The sequence below is a fragment of the Patagioenas fasciata genome, chromosome 6, assembly GCF_037038585.1.
Source record: "Patagioenas fasciata isolate bPatFas1 chromosome 6, bPatFas1.hap1, whole genome shotgun sequence".
Classification (NCBI taxonomy): Eukaryota; Metazoa; Chordata; class Aves; order Columbiformes; family Columbidae; genus Patagioenas; species Patagioenas fasciata.
The window spans coordinates 10,278,866-10,300,126 of NC_092525.1; the positions used below are offsets into that span (position 1 = coordinate 10,278,866).

The window sequence follows — 21,261 nt, forward strand, 5'->3', positions numbered from 1 at the left end:
AGCAGCGGCTGCGGCTGTGACCGTCTCAAGCCGGCTACCGCCCCGTTCCCGGCTTTTTATTTTCTCTTCTTACCGGGAATCGCATCCTTGGAGCCGGCGCGGTGTGGCTGCCGCTACCAGCTCTTCGTGCGCCGCCTAGGAAGGGGACGCCTCTCGACGCGACCTCCCCAACATGGCCGCCCGCTCGTTCCTCCTCCCACGATGGCGGGGGCGCGCGGGCGGGGCGTGTCCCTTCCCAAGGTGGCGGCGGCGCCGGCGGGCGATGGCGGTGGAGGAGCCGCGCAGCCTGTTGGAGCTGAGCGCGGCCGCCGTGAGCCGCAGCATGGGCGCCCTGGAGCGGGACGTCTGGGGTAAGGCGCGGGCGGCGCGGGGCGGAGGGGCCGGGGCTGTGCCCGCACCCGCCGCCATGTCTCCCTCTGGCTCTCCGCAGCGCTGCCCGGGCACCTCCTGCGGGGGCTCCTGCCGCTCCTCAGCGTCTTCCACCTGGAGCGGGCCGAGGCCGCCGCCCGCAGAGCAGGTGACAGCGGCGGGAACGGCGACAAAGCTTTGGGGGTGACCCCGGGCGGGAGGGATGAGCCCCCAAAATGCGGGTGGACAAACCCCCGCACACATCGGGGGGATGCGCCAGCCTGGGGAGGTGACACCGGAGGGACCCAGATGGAGAGAGGAGCCCGAGCACGGGGAACGAGCCTCTCCCGGATGGAACTGAGGGCCCCGGGCCGAAGGGGTGAGACCCCCAAAGCGGGGTGGTACTCCCCTACCCCCAAATCCTCCAGCACTCTCCCAAACCCAGGAAGGTTCACGCAGCAGTGCAGGCCTGGCCGTAACTCTCCTCCTTTTGAGAACCAACAAAACGTGCTGGTTTTTAAAGTCACATCGCTTGAGAGGTGGGGATCAACCCCTTGCCACAAAGCACCGTCCGTTTGCCTCTGGGTCTGTGTCCCCCAGAGCTGCCCCTTGCCTGCCCAGCACCCCAAGTAGCTCCATGGGGAGCGCTCCGGGGCCGGGCAGCAGACGGGGAGTCGAGGTGAACGTACCAGGTTGATGATTTTCCCTCCCCAGGCCTCTCCACACAGCCCGTGTGGCGCCAGCTGTGGGACGATGTGATGAAGACCAGGCCGCCCAACGCAAAGGTGAGCGGACACTGGTGGCAGGAGAAGGGGCACGACGCAGGTCTCTTCCGCCAAGCTTGGTTTTGAAGCCCGATGGTGCTTCACGGAAAGAATACGTTTAAGTCGCACCTATTTGTCATGAGCAGCGCTTTTGTCTAAGGTAACAAAATGTCGCAACGCACTTGCCTCAGTTAAAGCTGTAATTAAAACTTAGAGTCTGCAAAGCATTCTCTGTACTTCCCTGTCATTCTCTATGCTTCCATGCTAAAGTAATTTCCTAGTTTCTGCATATGTTGGTCAACTTAATGTCATACCTTATTCTACACTAATAAAAGGTACCCATCTGCTTACTAGAAAACAGTACTGCTTCTTTTGCTTTGAAACTTTGAACTTGTATCAACTTCAAAAAAGAATCTTGATTAGTATGGCATGAAAGAAAAATATTAAGAGATAAATAACTAAATATGGAAAACTAAGAGGCAGTTTTACGGCTGATTTTTTTTCCTTTCGGAGTTGGGTGCAGAACTACAATTAAGCAAAAACCACTGTGTGTGACTTGGAAAAAATCCCTCTCCAAAAGCAGGATTAAAATACAAAAACTAGTATTTGAGTGATTGCTGGTGCTTGGTTATAAATATTCATAGAGCTCAGCACCAAGGCATGACCCTGGAATGACAAACATTTTGGGAAATGGGGTTTGTAAAGGGAACTGGAATGTACAGCCACATCCTTCATCTCACAACAGCAAGTTTGCCAAAAGAATAAATCCTGACTTTAGAGATGTGGCTCTTAGGAGGATAAAAACAGTGTTAGGTATCTTGCTTACACCTATGCTGGCAAAACAAAAAGTGTCTTAGAAAGTGCTAGAAAAATACAGAAGACAGTGAGTTTGGAAGACTGGTCTTACATAGGAAAACCAAAACAGCTCAATTGATTGAGCATCCCAAAGGAATAGTTAACAGCCAACTTAATTACAGCCTATAAATAGACACTTGGGAAGAAAACTCCTGATGTTTTTAACAGGCAAAAAACAGCTGAGCTTCAGACCACTGAGTATGTTTTAATGAGGCCAAAAGCAGGATGAAGAGACGAGAGTAACTCAGTTTTTCAACAGATACCACGGGGAAGGATGTTAAGAACGAGGCAGGTAGTCTCACTTGTGCTAGCAGTAGGATTTTCTGGACACCATGTGTACTAGTTTAGCAGGTAGCAATAATTTAACTTAAAAAGAATGAGAAAAGTTGTGGCTGACTTATTGTTAACAAGGTCCTGTTTGAGTAGGTTTAACCATGATTAACTCTAAGGTACTTTAATTGCAGAATATAACCTGTTGGAGGAAGAAGTTCCTTGAAACCTTCTTCTCGAATGTTCTTCACGGTGTCTTGGATGTTTCCTCTGACCGGCGTCTCAGCGACCCTCACTTTTCACCACTGCTCCACAGCTCCCCGCACGTTTCCCAGCTGACCCTCTGCAACACGCTGCAGGGTGCGCTGGAGCTCGCTGCTGAGCACAACCAGAAAGTGCTGGAAAACCTGGCTGGCTCCCTGCGGATCCTCAAGTTCCAGCACCTCCTCTCCTCCGACCAGTCGGTCAGGCGTTCGCTGGTTTTACTTCTCCATCGGCTGATTCACCACGGCTCTGTCACCCAGGTGTCCATGTATTCCTGGCCTGTTCCTGACACGGTTCTTCTCGTCCTCATTTTGAGCATGAGTGCTGGGTTTTGCCGCTTGGGAAATGCCATCACCTATCGCAGCAGCCCGTGTGGCCTTTGCAGAGAGGAGGAGAAAGCCCAAAGCCAGGAGTCACCAGACAAGCGAGCAGAGTGGGGCTGTTGCAGTGAGAGGGAGGGGAGTGATGGGAAGAACCAGGCGGCCCCGGCTGAGGCGGAGGCAAGTGGATGCTGGGCTGACGCTGGCCTCAATTCTGTCCTCTCCGGACCAACAAGTCCTCTGCAGAACCCAGTGAGCGAGGAGTCAAGCAGCAAGGTGCCCTGTGACCCCCCCAGCGTTCAGGGAGGGTCTTCTCATTGCATTTCGGAGCAGCTGTCCTGTCAGCGTGTTCTTCGAAAGAAACGTAGACGGCTGAAACCTGCGGTAGGGAAGAAACGTCGCTGCCTCAGGCAAAGCAGGGGACCACACGCTGACCCAGAAGACCTGTATGATTTTGTTTTTACTGTTGCTAGAGAGGATAATTCAGGGTTATTTGACAAAAACAGCACCACAGGGGGAGAAAACGCTGAGAGCTGGACTAGTTTGTCCACAGGATCTCTGTGCACCGGCCATGCTGGCTGTAAGAAAAGAGGAGGATCTGCTGGGATCTTTTCTCTGAAAGCTACTAAGTACTTCCGAAGCGTGTCCACGCTGGAATTGTTCTCCATTCCTTTGACAGGGGAGATGTGGCGGACTCTGAGTAACCTCCTGAGCTCCTGGGTGTCTCTGGAAAACCTGGTTCTGTGTTACAACGGTTAGTGATGTGAACAGGTTGCTTCCCTCCAGCCTTGGTCTCATGATCTGACTTATTGCTCAGGTTTACTCTGATTTTATTTTTACTGGAATGGCCACTGTAGGAGTTTTGGTACCCGATCCTGAGAATGGCATCATTAGAGATGTAATATCAATGTGGGACTTGTTTGAGGGAGAGAATGAGGCCCTCCTGCCCCAGAACAGCCCTGGCCTTGTGCTTAAATGCCACCCAGAGAGGGTGAAAGGAAGAGCCAGATCTTCATCTCCCAAATACACAGCCTAACTTAAGAACGTGTGGATAAATCAGTCTGTGAGTTTAGGCTTTGACTTAGGTTGCTGGGCTGTTGGTGCAGCTCCAGCTGCCTGCGGTGGGTGTCCGTAGGGGCACAGCTAATATGTTTCTGTACAAATGCTGTTCCAGGCCTGGATGCAAACATCTCCTGCATCCTCTCCGGGCTCAGGGCCCTCTCCCGCCACTCGGACTGCCAGCTCCGCGTGCTGCGCCTCAGCGACGTGTCCTCCCACCTGCCCTGCGTGGAACTTGTTCACTGCATCCTGAGCGCCTTTCCCCGGCTCCACACACTCTCAGTCAGCTTCGACCTCAAAACCCAGCTGGAGGGGCAGATGCCAGAGGGGATTCCAAGCTGCAGTGAGGCAGAGATCCCAGGTAGGGAACAGATTCTGAGTGATGACCTGGAACACAGCAGGCAGAGCCATAAAAGCTTGGCACGCAGATTTGAACTCTACGCTCTTACAGTGGTGTGTGATTTAGCAATTACAGCCTCACCTCTCTGATTTAGATGGTGTTGCAGTTTGTCATTTCCAGTCTATGATGTGCTCTGTGGAGCCTGAGTCATGGGCAAAGCTTTTTATTGTTGGATGCCAACCTGCTGCAACGTCAGCTTTGTGCAGGAGCAGTTATAACCTGCCAGCAGCAACTGTCCTGCAGCCCACGGGGACCGTATCCTACCAGATCTGTAAGCTGGTTGAGAGTTTCCATCCTATTGCTCTGTGTAACTACCTGAAAGGAGATTGTGGTATGGGGGGTGTTGGTCTCTTTTCCCAAACACCAGGACAAGAGGAAATGGCCTCAAGTTGCACCAGGGGAGGTTCAGATCAGATATTAGGAAAAATTTCTTCACGGAAAGGGTTGTCAGGCATTGGAACAGGCTGCCCAGGGTGCTGGTTGAGTCACCATCCCTGGAGGCGTTTAAAAGACGTGTAGATGTGGTGCTTAGGGACGTGGTTTAGTGCCAGAGTGAGGTTATGGTTGGACTCGATCCTGAGAGTCTCTTCCAACGAAAATGATTCTATGATTCTATTGCCTGTGAGGCTCTAATTCTTGGACCCTTAAGCAGAGGGAAAGCATCTCCTGATCATCACAATACCACAGGTGATGCAAAGCACTGCCTGAGCCACTGGATTAGAGTCTGGGAGCTACAGCAGCATGTTTTCTGCTCACAGGTCTCCCGTTGCACTTATTAGCCCTTGAATGACCAGAAAAGCAGTAAACAAAGCCTGAGTGAAGAGCTGCACTCTGGGAAGATACCAACCAGTGACCTTTTCTCAAGCACTGTTTCACCACAGGAGAAATTGGTGGCCCTGTGGTCTGCCAGGAGTCCTGAAATGAGCCTGAAGTGATTTACACAACCACAGGTCTGAGTTGTCACAGAGCTCTGGGAGGTGGGCACGTCACACAGGCACTTCCTACCAACCTAAGTGAGTCACGTCAGGGACACAGACTTCTTGCTGCCCTAGGGCCTTGCTACATTGAAGATGGGCACTCCAGACCAAACTCTTTCATTGTTGTTTCTTTCTTTTCCCGTAGAGAGCTGCCTGGAGCAGCTGGAGATCCGATTCCCCAGGGAACCTCTGCACACCGCGTTCCTGCTGCCAGTGCTCAAGGCGTCCAAGTCCCTCCAGCAGTTGTCCCTCGAGAGCGCCACGTTGCCTGGTTCTCAGGAGCTTGGGCTCCTTTTGGAGGCCCTCAGAGGTACTCTGCTGACCTGTAGGTAGCATTGCTGTGACACACAGAGCAACTTCTTTGCTGTCATCTTCCATCTTTGAGCATGATGCCAGCTTGGGTAGGTCTGTTTTTTCAGTGTGGACACCCTCGAAGTCTCCTGAGAAAAGGAGATGGGTGTCAGCCGACCCACTTTCTGTTCTGAGCATGTGAATGATCCTGCACTGCAGGATGGTTCCTTTTTAGTTACCCACAATCCAGCACAAATTATCCACGGTCCAACTCGGTTTCTGGGTGGTAGCTGGATCAGGGTCTTTTTACCTGAAGGACATATGGTACGTTATCTGAGAACTTGTTTTGCTTTTAGAGTGTAATCCACATTTGAAGAAAATGGGCTTTTATGATGTGAACCTGGCTCAACACCAGAAAGAAGTTCTGCTTTTGCTTCAGGATCCTGTCCTGCAAGGTACAGCAAACTCCTGGGTGCTGGTGGCTGGAAAGGGGGCTGCAGGTGGCTGCTTTTGGCCAGCTGATGTTTAAGAGATGATCTTTGGATGTACAAGGTTTAGTCAGATGTCATGGGGGCAGATCCATAGCCACTGGCAGAGTGGGAACGTGTCTGGTTCTTTGTGCCAGGAGGGCAGAGAGGAGCAGGTGCAAAGCTGGCATGTGCTGCGAGAAGTCTGTATTCTTGGCTATAAAACAAAGGTTTTTAACCTGCAGAGCACATCAGCCTTTCAGTGGGCCAGCTGACAAAGCCACTTCCCTGGGTGGCATCTCTGCCCTCTCCCTGTGACAGAGCAGCGGTGCTGTTGTACGCGATTCACTGCTGGGGAAGCTTTGTTCTTGCACATGGATTGGGGCTGGAGCTGTCTGCAGGATGTAATTATGGAATAACGAAGTGCACAGGGAGTACTAACATACTGTCAATCCATTTCTTCTGTAGAAATCACATTTTCCTTCTGCCGGCTCTTTGAAAGCTCTACCGCTGAGTTTTTGTCAGAAATAATCAATGCAGTGAAAAGAAATTCATCTTTGAAGAGCCTCAGACTGCCTGGGAATCGCCTTGGTGTGTATTGTGGGTGTTGCTAGGGGGCTTTGACCTTACACCAGCTCTCTTGGAGATATCTTCAGGGTTGGAGTTAGGACCAGTGGTGCTGGTTGGTGCTGAATTTAACACATGCATGGACAGAGCACATTCAGCTCACAAAATAAGGAGCACCGAGCTCATTTTTCAAAGGCACAATTTCCGTTGCATTCAGCAATGTACCAAGAGCTCGGTTGCTGTGGGGGCATTACAGTTGTTTTTCTCTGCAGCAAATGACTGTCAGCGTGACTCCGGATTTGAACACGGATCCGCTTCAGACTCTTTAACAGTAACACATCCAGCAGCAGATGCGCTGCCTCTCATCCAGAAGCACAGATTTTGCCTGTTTGGGGATTTTGTGCGTTAAAAGCTGTTGGCAGCCACTGGAGGGATGGGAACAAGTAAAGGGAAGAACTGAATTTATGGAAATGACAGGCTTTTTGGATCACATGCCAATTAGAAATGCCTGAGAAATAAATTTCAGGTAAATCCAGAATATTGTTATTTTAATGAATTTAAAAGGGAAGGCTTGGAATCACCTGAAATACATTTGATTTCTAAGGTTTGTGTTTAACCTTGTGTTTTTAGCCATTTTAAAACAAAGCTGCATATTGACTTCTCAAACAAAACCGGAATTTTTCCAGTTAAATGAGCTGCCCTATCAGCAAATGTTTCCAGTGCCCTGAATACTCTGCTCAGGGGGGTGAACTCACTTTAGGCCACTGAGGGGGATGAGCTGTGGGTGCAGAGATGAGCCCTTTGTGCTGCATGCATGCTCGCAGCCTGCTTTCCGTGCTGTTATCCCAGCCTTGTGGCCATTTAAATATTTGAGACAGTTCCCAGTTTGCTTCTAACACCTCCATTTCTCCCCTCGTAGGGAATGACAGGCTGGTTGCCCTCGCAGGCATTTTCTCTGAAGATTCCTCCTCTTCCCTTTGCCGGCTGGATGTCAGGTACGCTGCTGCTCTAAACACATGGGATTTCTCCATTTTGGGAGGGCCAGAGCTGATCTGGGATGGCAGCAGAAGAAGCCTGAGCATGGCTTTGTTCCTTCCTGAAGGGAATGTGTGCCCAGGGAAAGCTTAGCGAATGCTACAATGGGCACATACAAGCTCAGGGACCTCCAGCATCTCTCAGGCACCTCATGGTCCCTTTTGTCAATGAGTCAAGCTCTATCTTAAAAGCAGCTTAGGTTTAGTGCTCCCTTGGGAGGCTGCTGCAAGCCCTTTCTAGGCTGTAGGTTAGAACTAAGATACCTAGGTCCTGTTTTTCTTTGATATCAGCATGAGTAGCTGTTCCCACTGCCCCTGCCTAGGGAGAGAACACGACAATTCCCCTGTCGAGTCCTTTAATCACCTTTGGTCTCCAGCCTGAACTGTTGTTCTCCTCATGAACCTGAATGGCCACAAAGATAGGCAGTGACCCTCACAAAGCACGTGGAGGGTGGCATTTCTGCAACACTAGTGCCTGTTTTGCTTGATCCCCATGTCACCTTACATCTTAATGGCTCAGGTTGCTGAGAGGACACAGGCTTGACAATTTATTTAACCATGGCCACTCACTCCTCCAGCAACTTGGAATCCTGATTGTTATGTAACTCTCACAAGATTAGGTACAGCATGCAACTTTGTATTTATTTACATATTTATGCAGGGGAAATGACCTCTTAATCTCCTAGAAACATGGGGACCTGACATGTGCTCTCCAGATCTTCTTAGAAGGAAGAGATAAATGATCACTTATTGCTCAGGCTTGTGCTGGGACCTGTAGGTTGGGCCAGGCCCCTTGGTCAAGGCAGCTGAAAGCTGCTGTGAGACCAAAGTGCTCCTGCCACTCTAAGGCCACAGCTCAGTCTACTTAAGGAGGCCAGGATAATGAGTTTAACATGTCAGTAGTTACCACCTTAGCTTTAAGAAGCTTCCAGCCCTTCATATTACTGTGCTTCAGTTTGGTTTTTTATTGAAGTTAAGACTATTCCTACTTTGTACTGCTGAAGAAAGTTGTACTTTGCATTGAAACTTGCTCAAGGAACAGTAATTTAAACTCCTCAAATTATAACCTAAACTTAATGAGTTGTTTTTGTTTTTCCTCCTTTCCTTGGAAAGCTCAAATTGCATCAAACCTGATGGGCTCCTAGAGTTCACAAAGAAGCTGGAAGGTCATATCCAGCAGAGAGGGGGACAGATTCAATTCACGCACCTCTGTCTCTTCCAAAATTGGCTGGACCAGGATGCTGAAACAGCTCAAGAAGCGCTTCGGCGTCTCAAAGCCGTGTGCACTGTGGTGAGCGATTCGTGGGACTCGTCCCAGGCCTTTGCTGACTACATCAGTGTCATGTGAAGGATGCGGGAGTGGGAGAAAACCCATCGGCTTAAACCTCAGCACTTCAGTCCCTGGCCAGGAAGATTTAGTTCATATAGAACCCAGTTCAAGCAGGGTACAGCTGTTCTTGTCACTTTGCTATTCATGTGAAGAGGTCCCACAGTGAAGTGACATGCAGGACCATGTGGGTCAACAGCTGTATTTCCAGGTGGTTTAACTCTACCATCTTCTTACTCTGAATATTTTAAGTGGGACAGATATCAAACGAGCTTCTATAACTTCCTGCAGATCACTGGGCAAGCAGTTATTTATTTCACTGGAGGGCATTATAATTATTGATATTGGCTGAAACAACATGAAGTTTATCTCCGTAACTGGAGAGACTCAAAAACCAGCTCTAGGTTACCTTGCTTTTGCGCAGGGGCACTGGACAATATGACCTTGAGGTCCCTTCCAGACTTCAACCATTCTGTGATCTGTGAAATCAGAACTCCTCCTGCCTCTTAAAGGGAGTAGAAAACAAGCTAAAAAAATCCCCAGCCTTGACCTTTTGCATTTGGAAAAATTTGACTTTATAAATTATGTCCCAAGTAGCCTGCTGTTTATTTGCAATCATGTTGCCCCACTCCCGTACCTGCAGTGATTTTACAGAGGTTTTGAATAGTTTATTCTTTTAGTAAGACTTTTTATAATAAAAATATAATTAAGACCGATAATGTACCAGTGTGAGTTTTATTAGTCTTGTGATATGACCTAATTAAAACACTCTACTGGACCAGGGGATCCTGCCCACAGCAAAGCAAGCAAGTTTAGAAATGGAGTTACCTTAATAGAGCCTGATTTCTTACCACATGTGTGATTTTTCAAGCCAGATGTTCAAGAAACACACTGAAATTTTTTTCCCTTGTACAAATCCTCTTGTTCCTGAGTAATCAGCAAGGTTCACATTTCACAACAGAAATGGATCCTGCAAGTTTCTGCTCAGCAGCTGCAAGCCACAGCTGTCAAGGAAAACAACATGACTATGCACATCAAGGGCTATAAAACTGCAGGCTTAACTTAAACCTGAAGACAAAACTTAGCTGAGCAGAAGGCACAGACACCAACAGCACAAGAACTAGTGCTGAATCTGATCAAGCGCACAGGTTCCAGTTATTCTCAGTTGCAAAAAGGCTGCTTTTCAGGCACACAATAAATACAACAGCAGAGAAAAAGACACAGACTCCTTTCTGTTGCAGCAGACTGAACAGCACCAAGGGCCTTCCAGCCTCCCAGAAACCAAGGGTTCTGCTATTCCACAGCCACACAACCACCCAGCGTGTTGATATCTACCGCCCCTTTCCTTGAAAGGGATAGAAGTGGGGCGGGCTGCCACAGCAGCCTGCCCTTGCCCCCACAGGGGACAGTAACCTGTTAGGGAATCCCTCGCTGCTCCTCGTGGGAGTGATGGTGAAAAGCAAAGGTGACAGCAGCGTCCCAGGCAGCCTTCAGCACCGAGTCCTGCAGCCCCCGCTTGTCAGCACAGTGGTTCCACTGGGAGAGGTCGGAGGTGCAGTCGGAGCCTTCGGGAGGCGGCCGCACCTGGTGGCCGTTCACACAGCGACGACACTTGATCCTGGAACAGAGTCAGCACAAGATGAGTGTGAGGCTCCTCCACTGCTCTAGCATACAGGTGGTTTAAAAGTGCAGACCGGTAATGTGGATTAACTCCACTGCAATGCTGACAAGTGGATTTTCAGACAGGATTAATTGCTACCACATTTCATTTAAACGCAACCACCTTCTGGCATGTGCGACAGGTAAGGAACGACTCCCACAAGTTTCTAATGGCATTGCCTCTCCATGTGCAGCCATGTGGGAATGGTCCAGCAGGACCCAGAGGAAGTTCAGGAGGAGTTTCCCTGACAGGTGAGCAATGTTGCCTCAAGCAGATCTTGAGTGAACACCCCCACCACTAACACATTCTCAGGTTTCCCAAGTTCAAGAGGGCCCACCACGCTCCAAACCACTCCATCCTGCTCCTACCACAGCAACCAGGTTGTGCTCAGGCTGTTTTGGAGATGTCCTCCTCAGCTGCCATGCCAGGAGACAAAAAGCAGTCTGGCCAGCAAGGCTTGTTACCATGCAGACAAGATACCTACACAGAGCTAAGCTTTGAGTCAGCTTAAAACTAATCCTCTTCACTTCTTGCCTGAACTAAGAGTCTTAACTTTCAGTGTGAGGCATTTTCCTGCACTCCCTGTCTTTCTGATGGCTACAATACCACAGGTCTCAGGGCTGGAGGAAGAGGGAAGACAATGTAGAACCAGTTTCTTTTAGTCCCCAGAAGAACACTTGGGTTGGCCTCATGAATTCTTAGCAGATGGAGTAGCCCTGGCAGTGGAAGCAGCTCAGCATTTGGAGATCACAAACCACCAGTGGCAAGGAAGGACCAAGCTGTGCTCCAACAATTTGAACAGCTCTGATAATGGATCTCTTCATTTCCAAAGACAGTTTGCTCCCTTGTGCAGTGAGTATAGCTTTTCTAAGACAACAAAAAGGGAGGACAGCAAGAAGTGCTCATCTCCAGATGGCTCACAGCTTCAAAAGCAGAGACAGCTGAGAGCCTTCCCCTCTGAGCCACCTCCTGCTACCTGAGGAACCCCTGAACCAATAGACCAAACTGCAGAGGGTGTGTTTTTCTTTCCTGATTCCACTCAGTATACTCACTTGTCATGGGTGTCACTGGTGGTGGTCTCATTCAATGTGAAGAGCTCCTTCAGCTCCCCAAGTGAGAAATGCCTTTCTACATCCTGCTCTTCATCCACCACGCAGCTGCTGAGGGCCTTCTTGTGGGTCTGGCGTTGGAATATCTTCTCCTCTATTGTCCCTGTCTATAGGAGAGAGAGTCAGAGGTGAAGCACAGCTGGGACATGGGTGTTAAAGGAGCACTGTGTTGGGAAAGTGTCACAGATCCAATGGCAGTAAGGTGTCAGGACCGTGCAGCGCTTTGCCAAACCAGTACACACGACAGGCACATTTTACTGGGCTCCAACCACATCCTGTTTGGTTGCTGATCTAACCCAGCATTGCTTCTCTTGTCTTTCACTGTGGCTGCAGCAGTGGATCCAATGGAGATATGGAGAAGAAGGAGGTGGAGCTGCCACCTGTGGCTGGAGCTCATATACTGCACCAGGCTGGGCTGATGGGAAGGAAGGAGAATGAGCTGAGCAGCTACAGCCACTCCCCAGCAAAAAGACAAACAAACCCCAACAACAAAACAAAAAAACCTCCACAACCCACATAACACACCAAACAGCAAAAGAACCATCAACAGTATCTGCTGGTTCACCCACACACAGATCAATCACATCCACTGTCAGGAGGGAGATGACTACTTCTAGAACTAATGTGCAGAAAGCCCAGTATGCTATGTTTGTAAGGCAAAAATCTGAAGAGCAAAATGTCTGTTTTGTAAACAAATGTAATAGAAAGGAGGGGGGTGATCAGTCATGGTTTGCAGACCGGTTTGCTAGTTCTAAAAGCAAAGGACCTCCATGCTTCCAGGTGCAGGCAGGTCAAAGAAAAAGTGGAACACCGTAAGGAAGAGATGGGCAAATAACATCTGTTTTGTCTAAGTAAAATAATAATTGCTCAAGGAAGACAAGCTTACAAAAAAAAAAAAAAACCCCAACAAGGGCAGAGGGGACACTTCTGAGTGGCAACCACTACTGGCACTGCTGGATAACGTGTTACAGCAGCCTGAGAAGACCAGTCTGCTCTGTGCTTCTCCTTTACAGAGCAGCTACTCCACCTGCTAACCGGTAGCCCTGTTCCAAAAGCTGCTGTAATTCTGGGAATGTACTTGCTGTTTATTAAGTACACGTACACCCAACCAAACCAGACTGCAGCCAGACTGAAAAACAGCAACTTCGGCATCAGACACCCCATGAAATTAAAGAAGTCAGATGCCTAAATGACTTCAAAGCAGCATCTTATCTAGAAAGCTGCAGCTGTTTATTCTCAGAAGCCAGTCACCATTAGAAACCAAGGCCTGCAGTAATGACCCTCTGGCTTGAAACTTCATGGCTTTCTACAGCAACACATCTGAGGGTAGGAAGCAATTAAGTTCCAATCAATTCTGGTCACCGACACAAAAGGGTTCTTCCCCTTCTGGTCCCAGCCACAGCAGCTGCAGTCTCGGCTGGCAGCGAGAACTCCGAGTTGAGGAGGTGAGAGGAGTGGAACTCACGGAAAGCAGCCGGTAGATGTAGCACGTCTTCTTCTGGCCGTCCCGCCACACACGAGCCATGGCCTGCTCATCGTTAGCTGGATTCCAGTCTGGGTCGAACATAACCAGCCTGTTAGCCCCGATCAAATTCAAACCACAGCCGCCTGCTTTGCTGCTTAACATGAAGATAAACTCAGGGCTCTGTGGAAAAAGGAAGGTTTGCATTAAAAACCAGCAGCAGCCATACTTCTACTCACAGGAGAGCTGGTTGCATCTGGCAGGTTCTACTTACAGAGGGGCTGTTGAATCGCTCCACAATCTTTGCTCTCTTTTTAATGGACATGGTGCCGTCCAGCCGGACATATAAATACCTAGAACATACAGTATTTGCTACAATTGGATTGCTGCAACCTTTAGAACATCCTACTTGAAAAAGTCTTTCACAAATAAGTGAAAGGGTCTGGGCTTTAGGACCCTTTGCAGAGGACCAGAGCTTTTCTGCTGAGTGACCCCAGAAGCTAAAGCACAAGTCACATTAGTTCCAATTCAGGAACATCTGAAGTAAGAAACAGATCTCACAAGTTCCTGCTGATAAAAACTTTGAAAATAGCCAGTTTCTTTTACAGTGTAGGCTGCAAGTACAGTCTGGAGGGATTAAACAAACTAAGCCCAAAGACTAACCTCCTGTTCCTGCAGAGCTTTTCAAAAAGGTCCAGTGTCTGAGTGTAGTTAGACACTAAAACCACCTTGTCATTACTGGTGCTTTTTGTAACAGCGAGGATGTAGTCCAAAACCAGCATCTTTCCTGGATAAAAAGGAAATAAAGAAAGCTAAAGCAGAAGTTCCCAAATTCCAGACCTTGGAAGGGCTCTTGATAAGATGCTAAATACAGTCTCACGGTTGCCTGCATTAGGCAACATATTTGTACTGTTGAGTTCCACAGTACCTGAAAGCTGGGGCTCCACAGATTTGGTGCTGTAGCCAGCAGGGAACAAGTCCAGGGCTCCCATAAAACCTTCTTCCTCTTCCACACACTTATCATGGATAAGAGCAGGATCTGGAGAACAAAAAGAGCTCAGACACTGCAGAGTGCACGAAGGAGGCCCAAAAACCCCCACCAACGGCGCAAAAACCATACCCACTGCATGAGTGGAATAACTCACGATTGCAAAGCTTCTTCAAGGAAGTGATGGAAGAGAGGGATGACACACTGATTTTGCCCTCCTTGAGCTCCTCCACCGGCTTTGCTTGCTTTAGGAAGTTCTTGTACAGCTCAGCCTGCAGAGGTGTCAGTCTGAAACAGAATAAGAGCTCAGAAGTCTCTGCCCGTCCTCAGATCAACCCCAACCTTCCACCTCCATCTACACAGTGGGTTCCTTTTAGCCCAATTTTTTAGCTCCAGCACAGACAGCCTAGAAATGCCTCCAAGGTTGGTGGTAGAGCACTGATATCCCAGCCCAGAGCTGGAAGGGAAGCCTGCAGGTACCCTGCACAGCCCAGGGCTCTGCTGGCTGGCAGAACCCCTGGTTGAGGGTTGTTCACCCCTGTTTCAGGGGGAAAAGCAACAAATTGCTATTGGCTACAGTCTCATTTCTAGAGGGAAACAGTTGCCACAAGCATTGAAAAGCTTTTTGCAACTTTTTAGCCCTTCCTGTTGCTGCTCCCATTTCCCAGGCAGAGTGCAGGCTTTGCGGTACCTGCAGCAGACCACCTGCTCGATCTTCACCGGCAGGTATTTGGACAGGATGTCCGAAGTTCTTCGGATTAAGCACCTGCAGAGAGGCAAATGAAGAACAAACGCTTGGATGACATCAAAACCTTGTTTTATCACTATTATTCCTCACGAGCTCAACACAAAGTCCTTTTGATAGCTACAGAAGCCTGTGACAGCCCAACACACCCACCACCCATGCTAAGCGGCTCCACCAGCCCATGCTATATAGCCCAGTATAACTCACTGTCTTTGTGAGGCTTCCAAATGTTGTTTGTGAGATTTGGAGGGACTGGGCATGATTCCACCTAAGACAGCCCAGTCCCTTACAGGAGAACCTCAGCTCTTCCTCAGCCTGCCAACAGTGTTCTCAGCTTGAGCTACAACACACCAGTGGCACAGACAGCAAACAAAGGTAGGATTTAACCACCACATACCATGGACATAACCCAAAGTACAAGCAGGCAGCTCCCCATGTAATAACTCAGTAGACATCCTCAGCCAAGATGGAGTTATTGTCTGGCCCAAGATCCCAGCTAAAGACAAAATCCTTTGGGGCTCTAGAAATGCCCCATGGAGCAGTTTTGTCACACTTTAGGAAAGACGAGATGGACTAGAAAGAACAGTGAACTGAGCAGTCAAAATAAGAAAAAGGTGCAGAAACCCAGTTCTGCCAGGAAACATTGAAAATAGGATGTTATGAAACATACAGAAGAACGACAGCAGAGATATGCAACAGCCCTGAAATCTGTCAAAGGAAGGACTAATCTGGTCTCCAAACCCATAAGCGGTAGGATGAAAAGTAACAGGCTTAAACTGCAGTAAGGAAGATTTATGTTACACATTAAGAGCATTTTGTAACTGCAAAGACAGCGATGTCCTGGAAAAGGTGTTCTGGGAATTTGTAAGGTTTTTGGTGCTGGGTGGGGGTTAAGTAAGAGATGGTTCAGGTCTAACACTTTCTACCTTGGGACAGCAAGATGGATTAGACACCTTCTCCAGGGTCCTTCCAGCCTTATGCCTATGATGCCATTTATCTTTGCATCGCTCTATCATTTGTAATTCCTACCAAATTCAACCAATTCATCTGATACTACTTACGTGCTTCATCTTCCCTATTTTTGTATAGTGACTTGCACAATAAAGGACACAGACCTTGACACAGCCAGGCAGAAGCATGCAGAACACGCTTCTACACCCCTTTTCCATCAACTATAAAAAGAAATGAATGCACCTCAAGAAGGAATAAGCTCTTCTCCTCCCAACTTTTCCTTTCTCTTAGGCTTCTGCAAGCTGACCTGAGTCAAGGTCAGGGCTGCCTATTTAGAAAGGCTGTGCTTGGTGTAAAATTCAATTTACCACGTCTATAAGCTGCCAGATTGTATTCATGATAGTTGCAAAAGTTCAGATAAAAGAAAAAGAAATGAAGACAGCAGCAAGGCTGAGAATTCAAAAGCGTGTCTAAAAGTTGTTCTTACAGAGAGACAAGTGATTGCCAGCAGATGTGAATAAATGGGTTGTACTCAAGAATAGAAACCGGGTTTAAACAAATACCAAAAAAAAAATCAACCAAAGGGAAACAAGATGGCATTTTATATCACAGAGGTGCTACTTGGCAATCAAAAGTCACAGCTCTGACACTAGGAGTCTAATCCCATTAGCTCTACAGAGCCAACACAGGTATCAAAGCATGAGCTGGACTCTTGTGACTTGAGCAATCAACAGCACAACCGAGTGATGTTCCTTATGCTCTTTCTGCCCACCACTCAGCATCTGGGCTAGATGGATCTCAAGTCTGACCCAGTTTATGCTGTAGCTACCTTAACACAAATAAAAGGATGCTGTCTAGTCAGATCCCCGGAGAAAACAAACTTAGGAGTCAAATCATGATTCACAGTATCCGAGTATATTTGCTGGGGGGTGACTGCAGATAACTGTGCTGTTTCAATGTGCTAATTTTTCAGTCTAAAGCTGCACGCTACGTGGATTTCTGAGGCAATAAATACTTGCACAATCACTTGCTGAATAGATATAGCTGGCAAGAGAACTCATTCCAGCTACAACCGTAATTTGGAAAGATACCAGCGCACACCAAGGGTTTATGCAAAAGCTCTGCAATGAGAAGGGGATGAAGTTCACCTGTTCACAATGCTGATCAGCTCCTTAAGCCTCTCTTCTCCTTTGTGGCGCTCAGCTTCACTTGCATCCGCATCTCTGCCTTTCAAGATGGGAATCTCAAAGTGTCTTTTAAATTCCTGTGCGGTCCCTGTACAAAAGAGAAGTGAAAAGGTGGCAATTACTACCAAATAACCTTGGATCAGTACCCCGCAGCCCCAGTTATCATCCTACAGTAATGTGGCCTAGCAGATAAAACAAACTCATCCCATTGGTATGATTTGTTTTCCTATCTAGCCAGGAAAGATACACACAAAGCAGGCAAATCTGTACAACAGAAAATCATTTTGTACTCCAACAACAATGTATTGCCAAAGGTCATACAATTTTAGTTAAATCTGAGTCCTGTCAGGCATGTACTGTTTTTGCTCACATTCCAGCTATGCTTTTACTCCCAGATTTTGTCCTTGCAAACAACAGCACAGGCATTAGGTGTGCCTGTTCCAAAATTACCTGTAATCAGTTGCTTATTACTGCTCACAGGCTGAAAAAGGGCAAAATGATGACAGCAAGCATGCAGCTTTGCTGGTGGTAGTTACAGCATTAACCTCACCTCCGAGAGAACGAACTGCAAGTACAGGGAGTCTGGTCTTGCCTGAAGCACAAATCCAGGGGGGAAAAGGAAATCGCATTAGCTCCCTGTAATAACTACCCAAATGGAAGCACATGGAAAAAGCAGATGTAGAACATCTACTAGCCCATCCCATCCTTTCCTTGAGAAATTCTGGGAGCAGAACATACAGAAGATACAACCCAAATGCTGTTTGTAAGACTAAGAATCTGATGGTATTTAACTAGTTGTGCATGCACTAAAATTAATGAGAAGCCTCTTGGACTGGATACCAAGCCATCTGAGACAAACATGGGTGACAAGTTACAGCAACAAGGAAATTATTTACAGATTGGTTTATTTTCATTCCTCAACAGAAAAAAATGACCTCTCTTGACAAAGCCAAGCTGTCTCACACTGGAACAGAAGAGCTGCTCCTAACCCAGTGATGCAGCAGAGGATGCAAAGACTACTTTGCTTTTAAAATGAAAACAGAGCTTGCAGAGCATAGGAGTCAGAGACAGAATAGTTCAGTCTGCCACCAGCAGCTGTAGAAGGTGTTTGATCCTGAAAACACACTAATCAGTATCTCTCCTCCAGACTCTTTTCTTTCTATCTCAGATGAAGTTGACTCTGTATTCACAAGCCTCATTTTCCTTAAAAACAACAGCAGTCTTAACTCAATGTTAGACACCACCCTTGGCTTTCTCTCAGATTATCTGAAAGTGGGAAGGCAGACTGCCAGAAGTTCGGGCTTTGTTGCCTGACTCTGCCACAAGGTCCATCATTCCGCCTTGCACCAGTCACCGCAACCTCTGGTCCCAGATGGATACACAAGAGAGAGCAGGGAAAAGCCGTCTCTTCTGAGCTCAGCGCAGCTTCTGTGCTCAACACAGAGCATGGCACATCGAACTCTCCTCTCCACAGAGCCCTTCCTATACACACATCATTTCTGGCTTAGACTGCTGGGTTTTCTATAGCCTGAGAGTGTTGTGGGAAGCACCATTACCTGCTGGCTCTTCCTGCCCAGCAACTCCTGCAGTATCTCCAAGGGCTTATTGTCAGAGGAACTCAGATCAGCTGGACATTTTGGTTGACCAGCATAGCTACATGACATCAGCCACATAGTACTCGGGGTCACAGATTCATTTTACCTTGATTAATTCCCCTTTCAGAACACCTGTTACACTGGTGCGCTTTAAATTACGATCTTCTTCAAACAGAGAAGACCCCAATCTAGAATTTCTGGATATAAACTGAAGGAGAATAAGTCTCCAACCTGTTCCTGACCTTTCCTCTCATTAATGTTGCTGCTGGCAACTGCGGAGGCCTTGCCAGCAACTCCCCAATCCCTCACAGCTCTCACACACTCACATCTTACCAAGGATGCCTGAATTGACGAAGTGCACCAGGCTGAAATATTCAAGCAGGTCATTCTGAATAGGGGTGCCTGAGATAAGGACTCGTCGAGGTGTATTTAAGCTGTTGAGAGCCTGGTATGTTTGGTTTTCAGAGTTCTTCAGTCTATGGCCCTTTGAAAAAGAAAACAAAAAAGAATAAAAGGAATGAAGCTGATAAATCCAGTGGCCCTGACAGGAAGCAGCTTGGAGATCCTCATCAACACCAACTGCTGCATCTCCCACACGGCATCTCACCACTTTTCCCATTCGTGGTGGTGGATTAAGTGTTGTACGTGTTCAATTGTTGTGACAGACTTCTTCCAAAGGCAAGAATCTGGTGGGAAACCCGAAGCTATTATGTGTGGAAACATGTCATTACAAGCATGTCAGACTAGGAACATCTGAGTCACACCCAGGTAAGAGGGCCTACCATGAAAATAACAACCACCACAAAAATAACAACCACCACATGGTCCAACTATAAGACCTGTTTCCTGTTCAAAGACAGGGCTGTTTTTGGCTGCCAACACTGGGCACTGAACTCTGGACACACTGCATCACCCAAGGTCAAGATCACAACCCAGTCAGATCACCTATATCCAGGACTGCCAGGTCTTTGCACACTAATAAAAAGAGGTTCTGCACCTCTTACGGGGGTAAGCTGAATACAGGTCCCATTTCCTGGGAAAAGCAACTCCATTAGCACCCAAGTGCTATGCTGTAGGATATGACGAGACACTTTACAAGTGTCAGACCACTGCAGAGCTGAGTATTTATGGGGAATATATGGAAAACACTGAGGCAAGAACCTGCATCCCCAGTATCCCCAGCTGCTGGCCCCATCCCAGAGGCATTGGGAGGTGTGGGAGTTCCACTTGTGAGGATGTTCGTTCTTTTTAAGCTTTTCTCAGCACCGTTTGAGCAAACACAAAACAAAACCACTGGATGGCATCGTTATTTAACAGATCTCCTCCAAGTGGCAGCAGAGGACATCCCAACGGTGGCTCAGGCCCTTGGCTTGATGTTTCAAGGAGGCAGAGGGCACTTGTTTTATTTCGTCCTTCAGAGCATCTCTGGCTCCCACTAACTATAACCACAAGTAGAGAACAATAAATGAAAAAATAACTTAATTTCAGCCACGTGAAAGTAGAGCTTGATGACACAGGCTTGGCAAAGCTAGATCCAGCCACCAGTGAGCAGAGAATCAAGCCAGGTCTGTCTTTTATTGAACAAGAAATACACGAGGTAACTCCTCAGCCAGCTCTCCCATGCCTGCCCCGAGCAGGAGGTTACAGAGAGGGGAAGAGGGTCCTGCCATGGGAGTGCCCTCCAAGCTGTCCCCCAAGCACAGAAAAAGATGGTCAGCTCAAATGGCTGACAGCAGCCCACACAACACACAAGAACACATCAAACTGCAGAATCACTGAATTTGGGAGAGGCCTCAGGAATCTCCAGTCCCCTTGCTCACAAGAGAGCCAAGGTAAAAACTTGAGCAGAACACTAGCCCAGGCCAAACAGAAGGTACTTCTCACTTTAGCAAACACAGACACAACCAAACGAGAAACAGATCAGTGAGACAGGGCACTACCATCCCAGAGTAAGGCAGAGACAGGCAATGGACCTTCTTCCTGCTACATATTTCACACTGAGAGGACCCTCATAGGTGCCTCCACCCTACCAGGGACCTACAAAGTGGCCACAGTTGTCACCACCTGGATTTTCTGCATATCTCAGGTCTGTAAAACACCCACTCTTGTTCAGGCTCACGCAGGATGGATGAGCAAGTTATCCTGAGCCTCTCAAGCACAAGAACCATGCTATCTACAGTTAAACCTTGTTTCCCACTGCCCTCTCCCTTTTTAAGAAAGCAGAGCCGGTTTTGCCCAGATCTCAAGAAAACGTCAGGCACAGATTCTCCTTAAAGGTTCCCCTGTACCTCATCACATATGACAAGCCCAACGCTGCCCTTCTGTAAGGCCTCGGCGTGGAGTCTGAAGGTCTCATAGGAGATGATCAGGATGGGTGAAGGCACTCGCAGGCCACGCTGGTTCATAAAGGCAACTGTGGATGGAATGAGGGAAAAGGAAGAACAGGGGGATGAGAAAAACTAATAGAGAAGGGTTCAAACGCTGTAGTCAAAATTTTTGCCTTAAGAATCTAGGAAAACCTGTCAGTTTCAATTATTCTGTAGCATCCCTTCCACCCATGCATACCCATGTTCCTTTCCTCAAAACAGTCCCCATTTCCATCCCGCTCCCATCTCTGCCCG

The 21,261-nt window shown here is 48.0% G+C and overlaps 2 protein-coding genes across 3 annotated transcripts in view; one reads left to right on the forward strand and one right to left on the reverse strand.

Moving 5' to 3' along the window:
- LRRC41 (leucine rich repeat containing 41) lies at positions 1–9,662 on the forward strand. 2 transcript variants are annotated; one of them, XM_065841911.2, is made up of 10 exons: positions 1–350; positions 431–517; positions 1,063–1,133; positions 2,432–3,575; positions 3,996–4,241; positions 5,403–5,567; positions 5,905–6,003; positions 6,484–6,606; positions 7,502–7,577; positions 8,730–9,662. In XM_065841911.2, exons 1-10 carry the CDS (start codon positions 173–175, stop codon positions 8,962–8,964), a joined length of 2,424 nt encoding a protein of 807 aa, XP_065697983.2. In that variant the 5' UTR covers positions 1–172; the 3' UTR covers positions 8,965–9,662. The 2 variants fall into 2 exon arrangements, with proteins under 2 accessions (XP_065697983.2, XP_071665997.1); XM_071809896.1 differs by lacking the exon at positions 431–517.
- Positions 9,660–21,261, reverse strand: part of RAD54L (RAD54 like) — a 19,348-nt gene continuing 7,746 nt past the window's right edge. The window contains exons 8-18 of the mRNA XM_065841912.2: positions 20,929–21,053; positions 18,974–19,124; positions 17,007–17,133; positions 14,854–14,928; positions 14,320–14,450; positions 14,103–14,213; positions 13,838–13,961; positions 13,449–13,527; positions 13,178–13,357; positions 11,656–11,819; positions 9,660–10,561 (exon numbers count right to left, since the gene is read on the reverse strand). Coding sequence (XP_065697984.2) covers positions 10,360–10,561; positions 11,656–11,819; positions 13,178–13,357; positions 13,449–13,527; positions 13,838–13,961; positions 14,103–14,213; positions 14,320–14,450; positions 14,854–14,928; positions 17,007–17,133; positions 18,974–19,124; positions 20,929–21,053 — 1,469 coding nt within the window. The 3' untranslated portion in view covers positions 9,660–10,359. The remainder of the gene's footprint in view (positions 10,562–11,655; positions 11,820–13,177; positions 13,358–13,448; positions 13,528–13,837; positions 13,962–14,102; positions 14,214–14,319; positions 14,451–14,853; positions 14,929–17,006; positions 17,134–18,973; positions 19,125–20,928; positions 21,054–21,261) is intronic.

Bases quoted from the DNA above. Each gene is read 5' to 3' on its own strand.
- LRRC41 (XM_065841911.2), top strand. From the start codon at position 173: ATGGCCGCCCGCTCGTTCCTCCTCCCACGATGGCGGGGGCGCGCGGGC. The intron at 351-430 runs GTAAGGCGCGGG...GGCTCTCCGCAG, and splicing joins CCTGGAGCGGGACGTCTGGG to CGCTGCCCGGGCACCTCCTG. The intron at 1,134-2,431 runs GTGAGCGGACAC...CTTTAATTGCAG, and splicing joins CCAGGCCGCCCAACGCAAAG to AATATAACCTGTTGGAGGAA.